Source organism: Neopelma chrysocephalum, unplaced genomic scaffold (assembly GCF_003984885.1).
Source record: "Neopelma chrysocephalum unplaced genomic scaffold, ASM398488v2 Primary Assembly neopelma1_80, whole genome shotgun sequence".
Taxonomy (NCBI): domain Eukaryota; kingdom Metazoa; phylum Chordata; class Aves; order Passeriformes; family Pipridae; genus Neopelma; species Neopelma chrysocephalum.
In genome coordinates this window covers 250,979-267,285 of record NW_020897741.1, presented here as the reverse complement: position 1 = coordinate 267,285, position 16,307 = coordinate 250,979, and the positions used below count along the sequence as shown (strand labels likewise).

The following is a 16,307-nucleotide window of genomic DNA, read 5'->3' as shown; positions in this document are numbered from 1 at the left end:
AGGATTCATTCAACCACACACTAACACAGCAATGCAAAAAAAGACTGAACAGGTATACTGAGACTTTCCTGCGACATCAAATTCCAAAGCAATGCCTACATACTTCTGAACTACCCGTCCCTTCCCAAACCAGTTACGTTACCTCCAGATTGCTTCGCAACAGCTTCTCTTCTTCCAAATCCTTCTTTAGTTTTTCCAGTTCTCTCCTAATAGTAAAGATACCAGATATACAAGTTAGAGAGGGGCAGAAAAAATCTTCACATTACTGAGGACACACGCTTTGTTTAAATTTTACAAGTGAAACTCACATATGAAGGTACATGCCCACTAGTGAATTGTTACTCAAATGTGTTGGACCACGAGCTTCCATCAACTCCCAACACTTCTTATCTATCACTCTGCACCTATTCCTAATTTTTAATCACAATTTTAAGTAGGCTACTTAAAAGTTTGAAATGTTATGTAACCTGTAAAGTTGAATTTAAGCTAAAATAACCAGGCAATTTCTACAAAGAGAACAAATTACTTAGAACAGAAAATTCCTAAACCATGTTTTATTTCATAATTATGTTCAATCAAGAAAGTGCTAAGAATTACGATCACACACGATGAGGTCACCATGATCACCAGTTCAAATATCTTTCTCTAACAGTCATGTCGATACTGCAAACACTTGTGCACAGTGTTACACAAGGCCAGCACACGTATTTACATTATTACCACAACAAATTACATACTTTTCCTTACAGTGAAAGCATAAACTGTTTGAGAAATACTTTCAAAAAGCTGTAGCAAATGCAGGAGTGCAAAGCAGAAGGGAAAAAATGCGCACAAATTCCAAAAATATTCTGACATCAGATTTGTAAATGTTTAGGACATTTAGTTGGATCAACTTTGAAAGAAAAGTTCTAAATTAATGTTAATATATTATCATACAATACTTTTCTTACTTTTAAGTCTGGCAATAAAGTCATTATAAGATTCTATATATCCCTTTGGAGACTGAGAAAGAAAATATTTACCCGTGTTCTTTCTTCAGTGCGTCTATTAAACCCATCAAATCATTAATCTGAGTCCTGAGCTCTTCCACAGAAATTTTTTCATCATCAGTTTCTCCTTTAAGTTGGATGTCTCCAGGTAAAAAGTCAAGTATGACAGAACTTGGTCTCTGAGATGAAGATGTAATTGGGCTGAATGCAGATGGCTGAAAAAATAAATTAGTAGAAAGCTAAGAAATGAAAACTTTATGAACTGACCACTTACAACACACAGGTTTTACCAGGGTGGGAGCTAAACATGCACAAGTTTCTTTAATATTCAATCTATAAGGTAAAAACAATGCCCAGTTCAAATGTACTACTGTAATACATGAGATAGTTGTTTCATACAGCTCTTAATTAAGGGTTTCCCTGAGATTCCTGAGGGCGCTAAAAAAGTACTCACAGTGCAGTTCTCTACACTTAAAAATGTGGTTTAATGGAGCCCATTGGATCATTATAAATAAACTTTTGTGCACTTTGCTGATCTGCTTAGTTGTTCTGTCAGGAGACCAAAGGCTGAGCAAAACTGGAAGTTATTTGGGAAATACCACCTGATACAACAGTTCTCATCAGAACTGATGCACTTTATACTAAAGATAAATAAACTTCCTACTAAAGTTTTTACTATGAACTTATACTAAATGACACAGCTCACTTACAGTTAAATGCAATCATTTGCCTTTAGGTCATTGCATCCACCTATACTGGAAACACAAGCAAAATGAACAGAACACCAAACTGCCTGGTACTCCTCTAGCTCCTTGGTATCATCATACCTTTTTTGTTTCAACTGGCTTTGGTTTGGCACTTTCTTCTTCTTTCTGCACCTTCAAATTTTTTTCTGGACTCACATTCTGACTTCCCTGGTAAACCATTCACAAAAAATGAAAAGGTTTTCAGAATTAAAAAAAAAAAAAAATTAAATTAAAAAAACAGAACTGTCACATATCTCTAAAGATTCAATAGTAAAGGGGAAACAAGTAACTTAAGTTAAAATTGCTAGACTAGCAGACATTCAGTTAAACTTAAAAATAGGAATCTCGGGCAGGGTTTTCAAGCATATCTGCAATACAAGTCCTTGATGCTTTGGGGAGCCTGTAGATGCTTCCATAAAACATAAATGGCTGATAACTATAGATGGTAACTGGCATAACTGAACTGTACAACACTCAATGACAAAAACTGATTTCAAGGAGTCTGCCCCACCTGCTTCTCATTGTCTGACAATTTCACATTAACAAGTAAGATCACAAGTCCCACATTACAGCAACATTAAATTCCAAATTTGTAGTGACCATTTGCTAGCCTTGTAAGACACTGCAGACACTTTCAAAACTGGATGTACGTGAAACACCTATTCCACCATCAGTCATGACAGAAGAGCTGAGTATTTCCTGCAGCAACACCCCGTGGAACAGAAAGACTCCTCCAGCTGCAAGCAACTCAATCCTGTTGTTTCCCTTACATTTACTTCACAGGACTGTTTCCCAGTGCAGTCCTGTTTCCTAGGAAGTTAGTTAGTAGTTCACTAGTAGAAAAACACGCCCAATATACTCACAGGACTGCTATTGAAACGTGAGGGCAGCCTCCTACCAGGCATCTTGGGCCGGTTCGCAGTCGGGTGTGACAGATTATCTGAGGTAGCTATTACATCATCAAAGCTTAACAGATCTAGAAAAAGATGAAAACAAAGACCACCATCAAGACCAGAAAGTTCTGCTGTGTTCTTTTTATCACTTTATTTTCCTTAAGTCAAAAAAAAAATAAATTCAGAATTCTTACTATTTCAAAGATCTTCAGCATATAGAATACAGGAGCCACATGAAACAACTACATGACTTGGACATATCTGGGAAATCATATTTTCCCCTTGAAAAAAATTAAGAGTTAACTCGAATGAATTTCAAGTTATGAATATAATTGCTGTAGTGGCATTGCAGCATAAAACAAACCTAACAAGTATCTGCAGAAGAACCAATTTATTACTTCTTTCAAGAGCTGCCATATTCAACTACTTGAGAGCATGTTTTGTTGTTGCTAACCTTGTATGAAAATACAAGTTTACTGACTAAGACAAAAATACTAGTAAAGTACACACTGGTGTACGTCACACATTGGTGAAAGTAAGTTAACAGCATTAACTGCACATATTTCTGTGCAGGGTAGTTTTTTCATATGTAGTACCTAAAGAAAATACACAACTTCATAACTCTGTAGTAAAACACTTCAAAACTCCATTCTGATACTTCATTAAATACTATAAATCTCTTTGCTCATCAGTCTCTTATGCTCACAGCTCTAGGTAAACTCTCAGATCAGCAGAAATGGTTTATGTCCTCTGAGAAGAGGCAATTTTAGGAAAAAAAATTAACAGAAAGAACTGAACATAACTAATCTAATAACACAAGTACTTCACCTAATTAACAACTGGACTTCTTAACTATTTCACCACAAAAATAAACATACTTACCTGGCAATAGATGTGTAGTGAGATTAAGTTGTGTTTTTTATTTAAACATTGACTTAAGATTACAGTTATATCATTTTACAAGCCAAATTCATCACTTATTTTATAGATTCTAACTAAAATGCCATACAGCATTTACTACAGGAACCAAAAGTAAAATTTAAGATTGCTTTGGGGTCTTTTTTGTGTGACCTCTGATTCTTCCATGACATTATGATTTAGCGAACAGAACCTATGATACTTCTTTCTCTTTGTTTTTACTCATTTTGAATCTACAGCAAGAGGTTAGATAAGAATAAAAAACTCTGTAAACACCGAGCCAGACCATTCATACCCCTTCAGTGTCTGGATGACTTAAAATCATCTAATTAATGCAAGTTTTACTCACACATTGCCAAAGCTAATTTATACCTGCACATACTGAGTTTTCCATTGAATGTTTTAATTGATTTTAATGTCTTCTCTGTATTAATATCCTTGAAGTCCTTAAAACATTCACCTCTTTTGGACAGCCCTGATCAGATCTACTTCATCACCCATTCCCTTGTTGAAATGAAAGCATTTGTAACACTCTCTGTTACCAATCAGTTTTGCTGCTTTTTACTTCTACGAAAGAGAATGTCAAAACAGTCTTTTGCAAACATGCAACCACATCTGCAATTTAAAAAGCAGGGAAGAAAAATAAAGAAGGGAGAAACAGAAGAATGATGAATGGCAAGCAGCTGATGGAAAAGAGGATGAGGGGGAAATAAATGTGAAGGGATTTCTGTTGCCAATACAATATTTAATACAAGACAAGCAACAGTGACCAAAGGGTGTATCTGCATGGTCTTTACTCAATTATCAGTAACCCCAGAGTACTAACCCATCACAGAATCACAGAATGGTATGGCTTGGAAGGGACCCTAAAGAATACCTCATTCCACACACCCCCACCACAGGCAGGGACACCTTCCACTAGACCAGGTTGCCAAAATGCAAATTAGGATTTATGTTACCTAGGTGTTATTAAAAAGCTAACAAGAAAAACATTTATGCCTTTTCCTCCATCTCAGTAATTTCTAACTGTAAACAATCCTCCTTTTGTCATTCTGCAGAAATGACAAATCATTTGGCAGGAAATTTAAATAAGAATTAAAAATTGAGTTGCTATTATGATTGTAATGCTAGCCCTGTCTCCGTGAACAAAGCAAACATCAGGCACATTAAGAATATTAAGAACTTACTAAGAATAATGTGATGTTCCAAAAATAAAAAAAAAAAATCACAATATTTGATAAGGCTTGAAGATGAAGACTGTAGCAGTCTCAAACTGTAAATCATTTAAATATAGATGGTGGGATAACACTAAAGCCAAGAATTTTTTCCACATTACTAGAAGTTTCTAAAGGAAATTGTTACATTTGAGAGAATTGCTCAGCATTAAAATATTACCAGCAGATTACAGTCAGAGGGAATTCTGACTGCACTTGCATTTTCATTTTTACCTCTCTGTTAGTATGGGGAAGAAATTAGAACACAGGTTGGTGGGAATTTGTGTTTGTGTTTTTGATGGTGGGTTGGTTGGTTTCTTTGCAGGCTTAGGGGGTTTATTTGATTGTTTTTCTTTTTAAACAGCATTTTTAGTTATTTTAAGAGAAAATTAAACCAATAAACCATTAAACCATTAGATATACTGATGAAACCCACTGTAAGTTCAGAGTTGACACCCATTTCAATCAATAAAGTGATTTATCAATTAAGATTCTTACAGACAGCCTGTGAGTAACTGCTGAAGGAAATCCCATCACAGCGCCAAAAGAGCAATACCACACATCTGGGGATACTCTGAGTCAAAACAGAATTTTAAGGCTGAGCAAGGACATCTTTCTTTCTAAGAAGACAAGCTAAGCTTAAACATGTACACAGGATGGACTACTAGAAAAGTCTCTTCTGCAAGCTTACCATGGATCCATCACAGAACTGTTAGGAGCTTTGATGTAATTAGGTGAGAGGTTTTGTTAAGATTTGTGAATGCTTCAAGTGTATTCACAGCAGTTTGCCTTAAAAAGCCTTCACAAAAAGAAGCAAAGCTGAAAGGGTGTCCAAAGAAATTACGGTTCCACTATCTCATGTGGCTGGGGTTTAAACACCCAAGATACAAGTGAAATGTATCCAATATTTTAGAGGACAAAAACTCAATCTGTGGAGTAAGAAGATGGCAGCCCTTTCTCCTATTCCTCATCCTGCTGAGATTTCACCCCTCAAAATTTAGGGGACAGATATAAGCTTTCAAATATTCACATGAGCAGTCAAGCAATAGTAAGGTATTTGATACAATTAAGAATGTGCCTAATATAGAACTTTTAAAACTACTGTTTTACAAGACTCATGATACTAAATAGTCAACACTAGTGGATCCATTGCCTAAAAGCTTCAAAATTGCATAATTTATGTGTACAGAGTGATAAATCCCTTCAACCTACATATACCTAAAGGTACTGAACACATTTCAGTATAAACAAACACTAGGTTTGGCTTATCAATAGCTGAAATATAAGTTTTTTCTAATTTTGTTTTAATCTCCAGAAGTTCCTAATTGAAAAGCATACTTAAAGTAACTTCTTTTAACAGCTAAGGAAAACAGGCATTCAAACAAACAAATAAAGCATTTTAAATAGAAACCCCAAAGTTTTACTACCAAGAACTGCAACTGAAAATCACGCTTATGATGTTAAGAAGAGGATATGTGTATGGAATAAAGCATTTGGATTTCCTTATAGATTGTTATCTTACCAAAATGGAGAAGGGTAGGGTAATTTCCTGACACGTAAGAAGGGAAACATGGCAAACAGGATAGGAAACAAAATCTGGAAAGAAAAGTCAAGGAGAGGAATGTCTAGAAAAAGATTCTGAACAAAAAAATTATTTTACAAAGCAGGAAAAAGAAACATTTGTAGAAGAAACAGAATCGCTTTACATGTTCAGCATGCCAGTATTAAAGCTTTAGTCTTTCACAGCACTTGAATTCTAATCCATCAAAGAACCATTTATGCATTTTTTTCAAATAACACTTCAAGAGGAGCTATTTCAATGTGATCAATGTTTCTGAATGGTTTTGAGTATTTGTCCTCATCTGATGGCTGGGGGCCTAATTTTGGTAGACTAGTTTGTTTTTTCCTTACACAATATGCACAGCTTCTCCTTATGCTAAATTGAAAGTGGCTCAACCTACACCATACTAAGTTGCAGAAAACCAGAACCCATACTTAAAAATAAATTGATTTTCTAAAATTTCATTCACTTTAGCATTATAATCTAAAGGTGCAGGGGAGGAACTAAAAATAAAGACTCTGGTAAAGCAGTTGCCAGCCTCAGCCATACATTTTCCCTCATCTTTTAGTATCTATACTGGTTATTGTAAGATTAAACAGCCTTAAACATTACATAAGGACTCAACATCTTTTGAGTTTTATAGAGTCTTGGCTGCACAGAGTATTATGTCTTTAGCAGCAGAATATATACAAGGAAATAGAGCATGAGATTAATTATGTTTTACTGGCAAGATTTTGGACTAGTCTTTTTTCACAAGAGTTATAAAACTAAAAGTGACTTATGCGGATTGTTTTGAGGAATGTGAGTTTGACATAACAGAGGATTTTTGAAACTGTCCTTCAATAGCAGCTCCTTGACCCTGTCAGTGCTGCATCCCCACATGGACTCCCTGAGCCAAACAAGGGCCACTGAACAGACCTGACCCACAGTCTTGTCCTGCACCTCTGTCCACCACACCATCTGGGTATTAAAAACTTTACTTGCTCCATAAGCCTGAACAAACTTACATCAACAAAGCAGAACTCACAGATTTATTTTTTTTTCTAAACTGTATGAAACTAAGAGGTTTTATATATATATATGAACACCTGATACCACAGCTACTATGTTACCACTGTGGTTATTAAAGTTGTCAAGATAACTGCACCTGAAGAAGAAAAAAAAATATATTCCATCTGTTTTCATAGGGAGTTTTTTCCTGAGGTTCAATGATACTGTGCTATACAGTAACACTTCTAATACAACCCCAGAGATAATCATAGAATCACAGAATGGTTTGGGTTGGAAGGCACCTTAATATCATCTTATTTCAATCCCGCTGCCATGGGCAGGGACACTTTCCACTATCCCACGTTGCTCAGAGCCCCATCCAACCTGGCCCTGAACACTTCCAGGGATGGGGCAGCTACAGCTTCTCTGGGCAACCTGTGCCAGAGCCTCACCTCCCTCACAGGGAAGAACTTTTTTCTAGTATCTAATCTGAGTAGTAGGACAAGGCTCACATATTAAGATTAGGTTCGCATCCCTCTTTCATCTCTCAGCTTATTTTGGCCTGGAAGTCTTTCTTCCACACCCTCACTCAAACTCATCTTTAAGTAGAGGCAATAGATAAACTGTCAATTCGAAAGCTTCAAAACAAGGCATATCACAGCACAGGCACAGACTTTCTGGGAAATAAAAAATGAACTTATCCTTTAGGGTATCGCTGATAATATTTGTAGTGTTTCCAGGATATATGGTTACCTGCTGAAGTCCAGCTTTTTGTGGCTCAGAAAAATATAACTTTTGTATTACAAACAAACAAGAACTAACCTTTATTCATACAAAGCATTTACGCTTAGAAGCACATTTTAAAATGATTAATAAAAAAATCAGGAGCACTCTTTTCTATTCATAAACTGCTTCAGTTTTTCTAATGCATTATTTTTATCTTCCAGATGAATTTATTAAACTTTAGAACCAACTATTCCACAATCAGAATATCGTGATTGGCTTAAAAAATGAAATAAATCAAGCTATATTATTTTAAAGTGTATTATTATTAAAAACCTTTTCTGAGATGAAAAGTTGCATTTGAGATGTGCAAGACACATACTGCAAGTAAAAGTCACTAAATCTTTTTATATGCTGGTTAATCACACAATTAATTTAGAGTTTAGAAAAATATGCCCGCAGCAGGTGATCTCTGCCTAAGAGACACACAAAAGTCTCGTATCAGTTGCACTGTCAGTAAAGGACAAAAGGTAACTATATAGTAGCTCAGTCTGATTCTCAAATGTGGGTGCTTTAACTACTGTTAAAGTTTTACTGGATATGTCTAGAATGAAAGAGATGCCAGGTTTGGCTCAAGGTGCATTAAGCAAAGCCTTATGCGTGAAATTCAAATGTACAATGCTCATGCTGGCCCAAATTTAAAGTATGATAAAAGTCATAATCTAGAATAGCTCTGAACTTAAGAAGGCTGAAGGTAACAGCATTGCTAAAAATACACGAGTTAGCTGGAAAAGCAAAAGTTATCTGAAATGCAAGAGCAGAACAAACAGAACCAGTCAGTAAGAAAAACAACTTCATAAAAACTCAAGATAAAAGTAGCAGCTAAAAAAGCATGCATTCAAATTAGAAGAACATTTCCCCCTTCCTGTCCACTGTTACAACACAGAGCTCGTCAGCCACCTCCAAATACCCTGCTGACATCTGTTCATCCCTTCATCCCTTCCTCACTCTTACCTTCAGCTATCTTCAGCAATTCTAAAAAACTACATTTTCCACTGAACAGGCAAAACTGCATTCAGTGGTATTTTGAGTAAATGACCTAAAAAGCTTATTCCAACCCTGTGAAACACTGCAATCCAAAGAAAGACCCAAAAGAACATTTACTCTTTTCTTACCTGATTCTTTAGAGCTCTTTACCACAAGTGAATCTACCTCTACTGATTTTGGTCTATGTGGTAATGGTTCAGAGTCTAACTTTGGTTTTGCTACTGGCTCAATTTCAGATTTTGGTCGAAGAGAAACAACTTCTCCATTAGTTCTGTAGTAAGAAAAAAACCAACAAAACATACCTAGTCAAGAGATTAAACAGTTTAACAGCAAAACATTCCAAGAATTAGATGTAAATGGAAAAATATTGTTTTCTAAAGCCTTGGTTAAAATCAAGACTTTTGGAGACCAATTTTATTCCTATAAAAGCCAATTCTTCTCTTCCAGCTCTTGCAGAATTGTCAAACATGTACAAACCCGTTGTGAAAATAATCCAGAACTTTTTCTATAGGGCACACTTTGGCACTGCAGTCCAAAGTATTACACTTCAGAAAACAAGCGAGCTGAATAACATCTTCAGGAATATCTCTTGAACCAATTCAGAATCTGACTCCTTGAAATTAAACAAATATTCCTGCGCAGGAAAAAACCTGCCAAGAACAAGTTATTTCTTGCTTCATGCAGAATAAACTACCCTGTATACATGGCTTTTGTTCCACCATGCATTCTTTGCATATCTGCTCACATCATTCACAGACACAAAAACAGAAAAAACAACCAACCACCAAAAACCCCAAAGAAATAAAACCCCCACCAAAATAAATAAAGAACAGATAACATTTTCCTTTGAAATTCTTGCAATCACAAACCCTGGCTGACTGGGCCTATACGTGCCATATATAAACTGACCAGCTGTCACCTTCAATGTGTCCCTGTCATTAATTCACCACCCAAAGCCTTCATTTGGAAGTTTCACTGCAGCAGAAAAAGACACAGCAGCCTTATCTTCCTAAAACAATTTCAAACTTTCAGACATTTAAATACCTCTAAGATTTAAAGGTTTCAATTACTAAAGGCTACAGACCTCTATTTAACTGCACATGTATACTCCCTTTAGAGTCATAATTATTTTCTAAACAAGAGAACATGACTTGTGGTTTAAAAAAGTAAAATCTTTACTCAGGAAAGTCCCCAAATACCAAGTCAATATAACACAGTTCTATACTGAAAAGGTATTTAAGGTGCAAGCTCTTTGATGTAGCAGCTGTCTGCTCCTTTATTTGCACAAGGCCAAGTGCATCATGACCTTACTTTCTCAAGGTTCTTTTAAGCCAATTGAATATCCCAAGGGGACAGTAACCCATCAGCAGTTTATTTACAATTCTGGGTAAGGATCTAGCAAATACTTTGATGGAGAAAGAAAGGAACACTGTGTGGGAGAATATACTGATGTAAAATTAGTCTTAGAGAAAAACTATAAATAATTGTTTTCATTTCATGAGAAAAAAAAAATTAAGTGGATCTAAAAGAAGTATTTGTCCCTGTTTGTCCAGTAATCCAACTGAAAAGGCTCAACAGTACAGAGAGTCAATGTGCTTCTGTACTAAGTGCTTTTTTCCCCCCCAGAGGAGAACATGAGCCATACTGAGTGCCTTTAGCACAGGTACTACCTGTGCTCAATTCTGCCTTTCCATCTGTCTTGTCCTACACAAAGTGTTGAAACACTGAACACTGAGGCAGCTCAAATCTTCAGGGTTTTTTTCAACACAATAGTAATTCTCAAGGGCTGTGTCCCCAGATTCTTTTACACCATCAAGCTACTGTAGCTACAGCTTCTACTACATTGTGGCGCAGGCTTAAAGTAAAGTAGCCCCCAGGTGTGTAACTTCACCTGGTTAGTTATGCTGTAATACTGACTCTGAGATGGATTCAATGTCTCAAAGAATTTGAAAGGTTTACGTTCACATTGATAAAGACTTGTTGGAAAACTAAGACACCGGTTGGTGTAGGGCAAAATTTATCCTTTTCACCCTTAAAACACACATTTCTTCCCACCTCAACCATGAGAGAAGATCAAACAACAAACCAAATAAAATATACCCAGCGCGCACAGTTTAAGTTGTACTGACTTAGGTGCAGGTGACGGCAAACCAGGTTTATCCGGACGCTTTGGGTGCAGGAGTCCTGCTCTCAGTAAGCTGTTGGTCTTGCTTGGAGGAATAGGCTTCTTGGGTGGTACTTGAGGAGCTTGTGGTTTCAAAGGCTTCTGATCCAAAGCTCCTTTTTCATCTGACAAAATAAGTTACTATTTTAAAAACACTATGCTGTCTATAAAACCCTTACACCGCTAATCCATCAGAAAGCAACTGCTGTCAGAAATACCTTCTTTGAAGATCAAAGTTAAAAACAGATATGTGTCTTAAGTGATGCCTTATCAAGACACACAAACTACTTACCTGATCTTAAAAACCATTATCTTAAAGTAAACAAAATATCTTTCTACTGACATGAAACTGTGGTAAGAAATTATGGATCATATTATCACACTACAAATGACGGTTAAGAACCAAGAGTCTCTATGTACAGCAGTAGAAATAAAGCTACTGCTTTATCTTTTTTATGAATTCACCTTATCTCCTTTCAAAAAGAGAGGATTTGGGTTTTATTTTGTTGTAACCAGACTTCTTCCATGCACACAAGCAGCACAATTATCTCTGAGAAAAAAGGGGGGAAATGAGTATTTATTTAAATAGCCGAATTTATTTTAGATAAAGTCTACTTTCCTACAAATAGATAGGAATTAAGTATAAATAATCAAACAAAAAAAAGTTAAATTTATTTTTCAGTGACTGCATGACCTAATTGAATATTGTCCAGAGGAGCTGACATATTACATGGGAAACTGAAGAATTCAAGCTGCTTCACAAACATTAGCTGAATACTTTTCAACCCACATTCCCTAATCCTACCTTGTGGGATATCCAGAACACATCTTCTACTTTTTCCTGTAAAACTATGCCACAGTTCCATCAGGCATGCACAAAGTAGTGAGGATTTAAAAAAATAACTGTTAGGTTACAGCAAGGGGTTACAGTTCCTCACAGTTAGTGCCCTTATAGGGCAGTAAATCAGTAAACTGGGATGGAGAGAGTGACCTTCAGCTTTGATTCTCCCCATTCTCCCCTCCTATGACTTTGCTTTTAACCAAGTATTGATCTAATGTAAAATGTCTGTACACGGTATGGATTTGGGAGCAGGGGTGGATATTTGCCTTAACTCCCTGCCAGCAAAGTGCCTGAACTGCCAGGTCTGTGACTGATTTACTGTGGACAAGTCCTGTAGCCACTAAAGTCCTCCAACCCTAAAATGGGAAGAGGTCAGTTTTCTTTCACACAAATCTCTGGTAGTAAACAAATCCCAGAGATCCTTCTGCCAAAAGCATTGTCCAGGGCAGAACTGCCTTCCTGCTTTGGGACACTTGAACATCAGCAGGAGCTATGAACAAAAAATCTAAACTGGTTGGTAACACCTTCCAGTCTCTCTCAGCGTGGAGTTAAAAAACCAGGATAGCGGAGCAGTGGAAGGATTTACCACACGGTGGTGCTGGCTGCCCTGTGCAAAGCAGCCCCTCAGCAGCGCCAGGCACTCCTGCCTCCCCACCCTACACAACATTTACATTTTAAATGCCCAATAGCAGCCAATATTAACTGCAAATCAATTGGCTTTATTTAAGCGGTGCTGAACACAAGTTGAGAATTACCCCTTTAGCTTTTAAGAATAAGTGGGTTCATAAACAAGGCAGAAAACGTGCTGCCATCGAATCGTATCCTTGAATTCTTATCTGTCAGTTTTCCCTTCAATTACTCCCACTCAAAATCTGAATATAAAAACTGTATACAGCTAAGTAGAAAAAGTTAATACCAAAGGTCAAGGTTCACCATGAGCACAGAAACTGGACATTTCTGCTGGACAAAATTACATGCCTCTTTCTTGGATTTTGCTCCTCAATGAAAAAGAAGGCTGGCTTAAAAATGAGCAATTTAATAATGGAAATAAAGATACTAATCTGAAGGCATTTACACTGGACAAAAATTTCTACATGACACCACTAAATGCCCTTCACCATAAATGCAGAAATACTTACAGGAGTATTGCTTTTAATTTTTGATCACAATTAAAGGCAGATATATTAGTCTCCCAATAGGCATAAAAAATTACATGGTTTGATAGCTTGTGATTAGAGCTGCTCAATTAATACTTTTTTTTTCCCAAAAAAGTAATTACAGAATGATTTCATACTTAATGAGTTTAATCACTAATATTAACACATGGTTATTCTTCCAAAAGTACAACTGCACTGATAAATGGGCATATCTTTCAGTAATACATGACTACTATCTGAAAAGTAACTTTTAAGGCCTGACCTGAAACTGAATACAGGACAAACTTTTCCTCCATCATTTCCTGTATCTCAATAAAGGATGGTTCTCTACTTTATATAATTTTTCAGAAGGTTTCACATTCCTAAGTATTTTGGATGGTATCACTCAATATTTTTTTTCCTATATTCCTCCACAAACAGTTGAGCTCAACTATGTGAAGGTTAACACCAAGGTACAAACAGATCAGTCTAAAATTAAACTTATTTCCATTTAAAAGAATTTAAAAAGAGACCAGTAATCAAAATTTTTGGAATCATAGAGTTGATCTCAAGTCATACCTGGAGATACTGTTCCAACAGATAATAATAATTTGTTTGCTCACATACAGAACAAACAGAACTGACTTTAACAAGTATTTTCGAATGCAACACCAGAGAAGGTGCTTTGTATAAAATGAGGGTTATAAAAACTTCTCAAGGAAACCAAGAAACCCATGGAGCAGGCTCACTTGTAGAAATGCTGGTCAGCCACTGTTCTCTATTCAGAGAACAGTGTGATTTTGTAATTTGGTTAAGTTGCAGTAACATCAGAACTTCTCCTACAAGGCCCAACCAGTACATTTGTTTAAGCTTCTCACTTTTAAACACAATCAAAACACTGTGACTAGGAAAGCTTTTCAAACATCTAAAGATGCCTTTTAGAAATGTGTTTGGCGTGATAATAGTAGTTTTTCTTCTCAAAAAAACTGCCCTTTAAATTTTAAGAACAGAGCAGTAAGCATCTCCAAATTCTGTGGAGCTTGAAAACATGGAATACATCAAGAATTAATAGGAAAAGAAATCTCTGTTTCTGAGCATTGTGACTGTAACATCTGTCTAAGGAGTGTTGTAACTGTTCTGTGCAATTCTTTCAAAATATTCTCGATCAGAGACTGATTTTGGCCACAACTTTCAGAAGCAGCAGTTAACCTTTCCATTTCTAATAACTTATTACTGCTATTCAAAACTGCAGTCACTGTCACAAAACTACCCTTATATGAATTTAACTATGTTACTGTGCAGTGCAGTAACCTATTTTCAGAATTTAATGCAATAACAAGAAATAAACATTCCAAAAGAGTGCAGCTATTGTTCTAACCACTCCAGACATTTCCGTAATATCACAAACACAACAACTTCAGCAAATGGTATCAAGAGAGTCTGTATGATGTCTCCTGAACAGGGAGCCTACTTCCAGAGCAGACAAGCCAAAAAACTGTAATTTGTTTACAAGACCACGGTCTGAAATCCACCATGAAAAAACTGGTCTCACCTTTTTCTTCAGGCTTCAAAGATGGGAATTTCTTCTCTCCAGTTGGCAGTTCAGGCCTTGGAGCTGAATGAAAAAGCAAACCATAGGCATTTCTCAAAAAGCCTTAATTATCTTGGTCACTAACTAAAAATAAGACACACACCAAGCTGTGTTTATATTTTTTCCTCTGCAAGGAGTGTAATACCATTTATAATCACTCACTTGAGCCTAGAAAATGGCAAGCCTGTATTAAAATGTTTCCAAAGTAGGCTCCATCATAACTTGGAAAAATACACAGCAGCAGCAAAACACACAAAGCATGAAAAGTAACCCCAAAGTGTGACTATGGGTGGCTGCATTACTAGAAAATACAAAGCTACTTCTGAATTTTCATTTGAAATCATGCACTCCTTCTGAAATTTAGTATTTCCTCAGACATGTACCACCATACACATACTACATACCTGGATTTTTAACTGGAGGTGGAGGTTTCTTTGGCTTCTGCAAAAATGAAGGAAAAAAAAAGAGTCAAACAAACAAGCAAACAGATATTCTCTACCCAAGACAGCCTCACTTGCATTTTGTTTTGCATATTGTAACTTCAAGCTTGTTTATTAGCTGATTTCAAAGTATTTCACAAAGGAGGCAATCAATTTACAGAGAGGAAACACAAGAGAGCTGGAATAATTCCTCTGATATCTCCCAGACAAGCAGCTGCAAAAACAGAAACAAAATGCAGGTTTCTTCAAATCAGTGCTTCAGTAACGTGCATAAGCAGCAGAGGGACAAACAATTATATCTTTCCTAGTCTAAAGAATTGTTCTGGTCACTCTCATTTTAATTTCAATATGTAAACCTCAATCCAGTAAACCTCAATCCAGTACAATTCCAGTTTAAAAGAGTAACCAGGTAATTTTTTGGACCAAAAATTGTCACTTTCACTAAAACAAAAAAAGCTTCTAAATTAAGTATCAGAGTAATGACTTAAATTGACTTCTAAATTACAGGTGCAAAAACAAATAATTAGCAGCATTTCTCTCATAAACATTGCAGTTAAGAAAAATACTCCTTTGAGTTTCCTTATCACTGTATATTTAAGTGGGAAAGAGGATAAACCTACTCTAGCCATTAAAAATTTACACAGTATCAGAATGCAACAGTTCGTACATGGAAATTGCCTGTTCTGAAACAGTCACTCACTTCTTTCACTTCCCTTAAAGTGATACAATTGAATTTCAAGTTCTCCTGCTCAAAGAGGACTGGCACCTCTCAGGACTGGTCTCAGTCACTCATCCCCAGAATCTGACTCAAGAAATTGCTCTAGAAGAGGTGCCTTTATGATTGTACTAAGGACCAGGCTCGCTGATAAAAGATCACAAAAGCCTACAAAACTACTTGTTCTTTATCCAAACACTGCTGAAACCATACAGGTTCAGTCTAACACAGCCCCTCCAAAAAATGCCTCATAGTTGGTATTTTTAAAACAGTTGCTATGGATAGATTTCATTTCTGTGTCCCTACTGCTATTGCATAAGCTTTTCTTAATGCACCAAG

The 16,307-nt window shown here is 36.3% G+C and overlaps 1 protein-coding gene across 2 annotated transcripts in view; it reads right to left on the bottom strand.

The window, feature by feature from the left end:
* Positions 1–16,307, bottom strand: part of CD2AP (CD2 associated protein) — an 81,367-nt gene that overhangs the window by 3,314 nt on the left and 61,746 nt on the right. The window contains exons 10-17 of one of the 2 annotated variants that reach the window (XM_027690084.1): positions 15,218–15,254; positions 14,775–14,837; positions 11,211–11,370; positions 9,210–9,352; positions 2,599–2,711; positions 1,817–1,903; positions 1,023–1,204; positions 143–206 (exon numbers count right to left, since the gene is read on the bottom strand). In XM_027690084.1, the coding sequence (XP_027545885.1) occupies positions 143–206; positions 1,023–1,204; positions 1,817–1,903; positions 2,599–2,711; positions 9,210–9,352; positions 11,211–11,370; positions 14,775–14,837; positions 15,218–15,254 (849 nt within the window). Of the gene's footprint in view, positions 1–142; positions 207–1,022; positions 1,207–1,816; positions 1,904–2,598; positions 2,712–9,209; positions 9,353–11,210; positions 11,371–14,774; positions 14,838–15,217; positions 15,255–16,307 lie in introns of those variants that run through there. The other variant, XM_027690085.1, reaches the window with a different exon arrangement.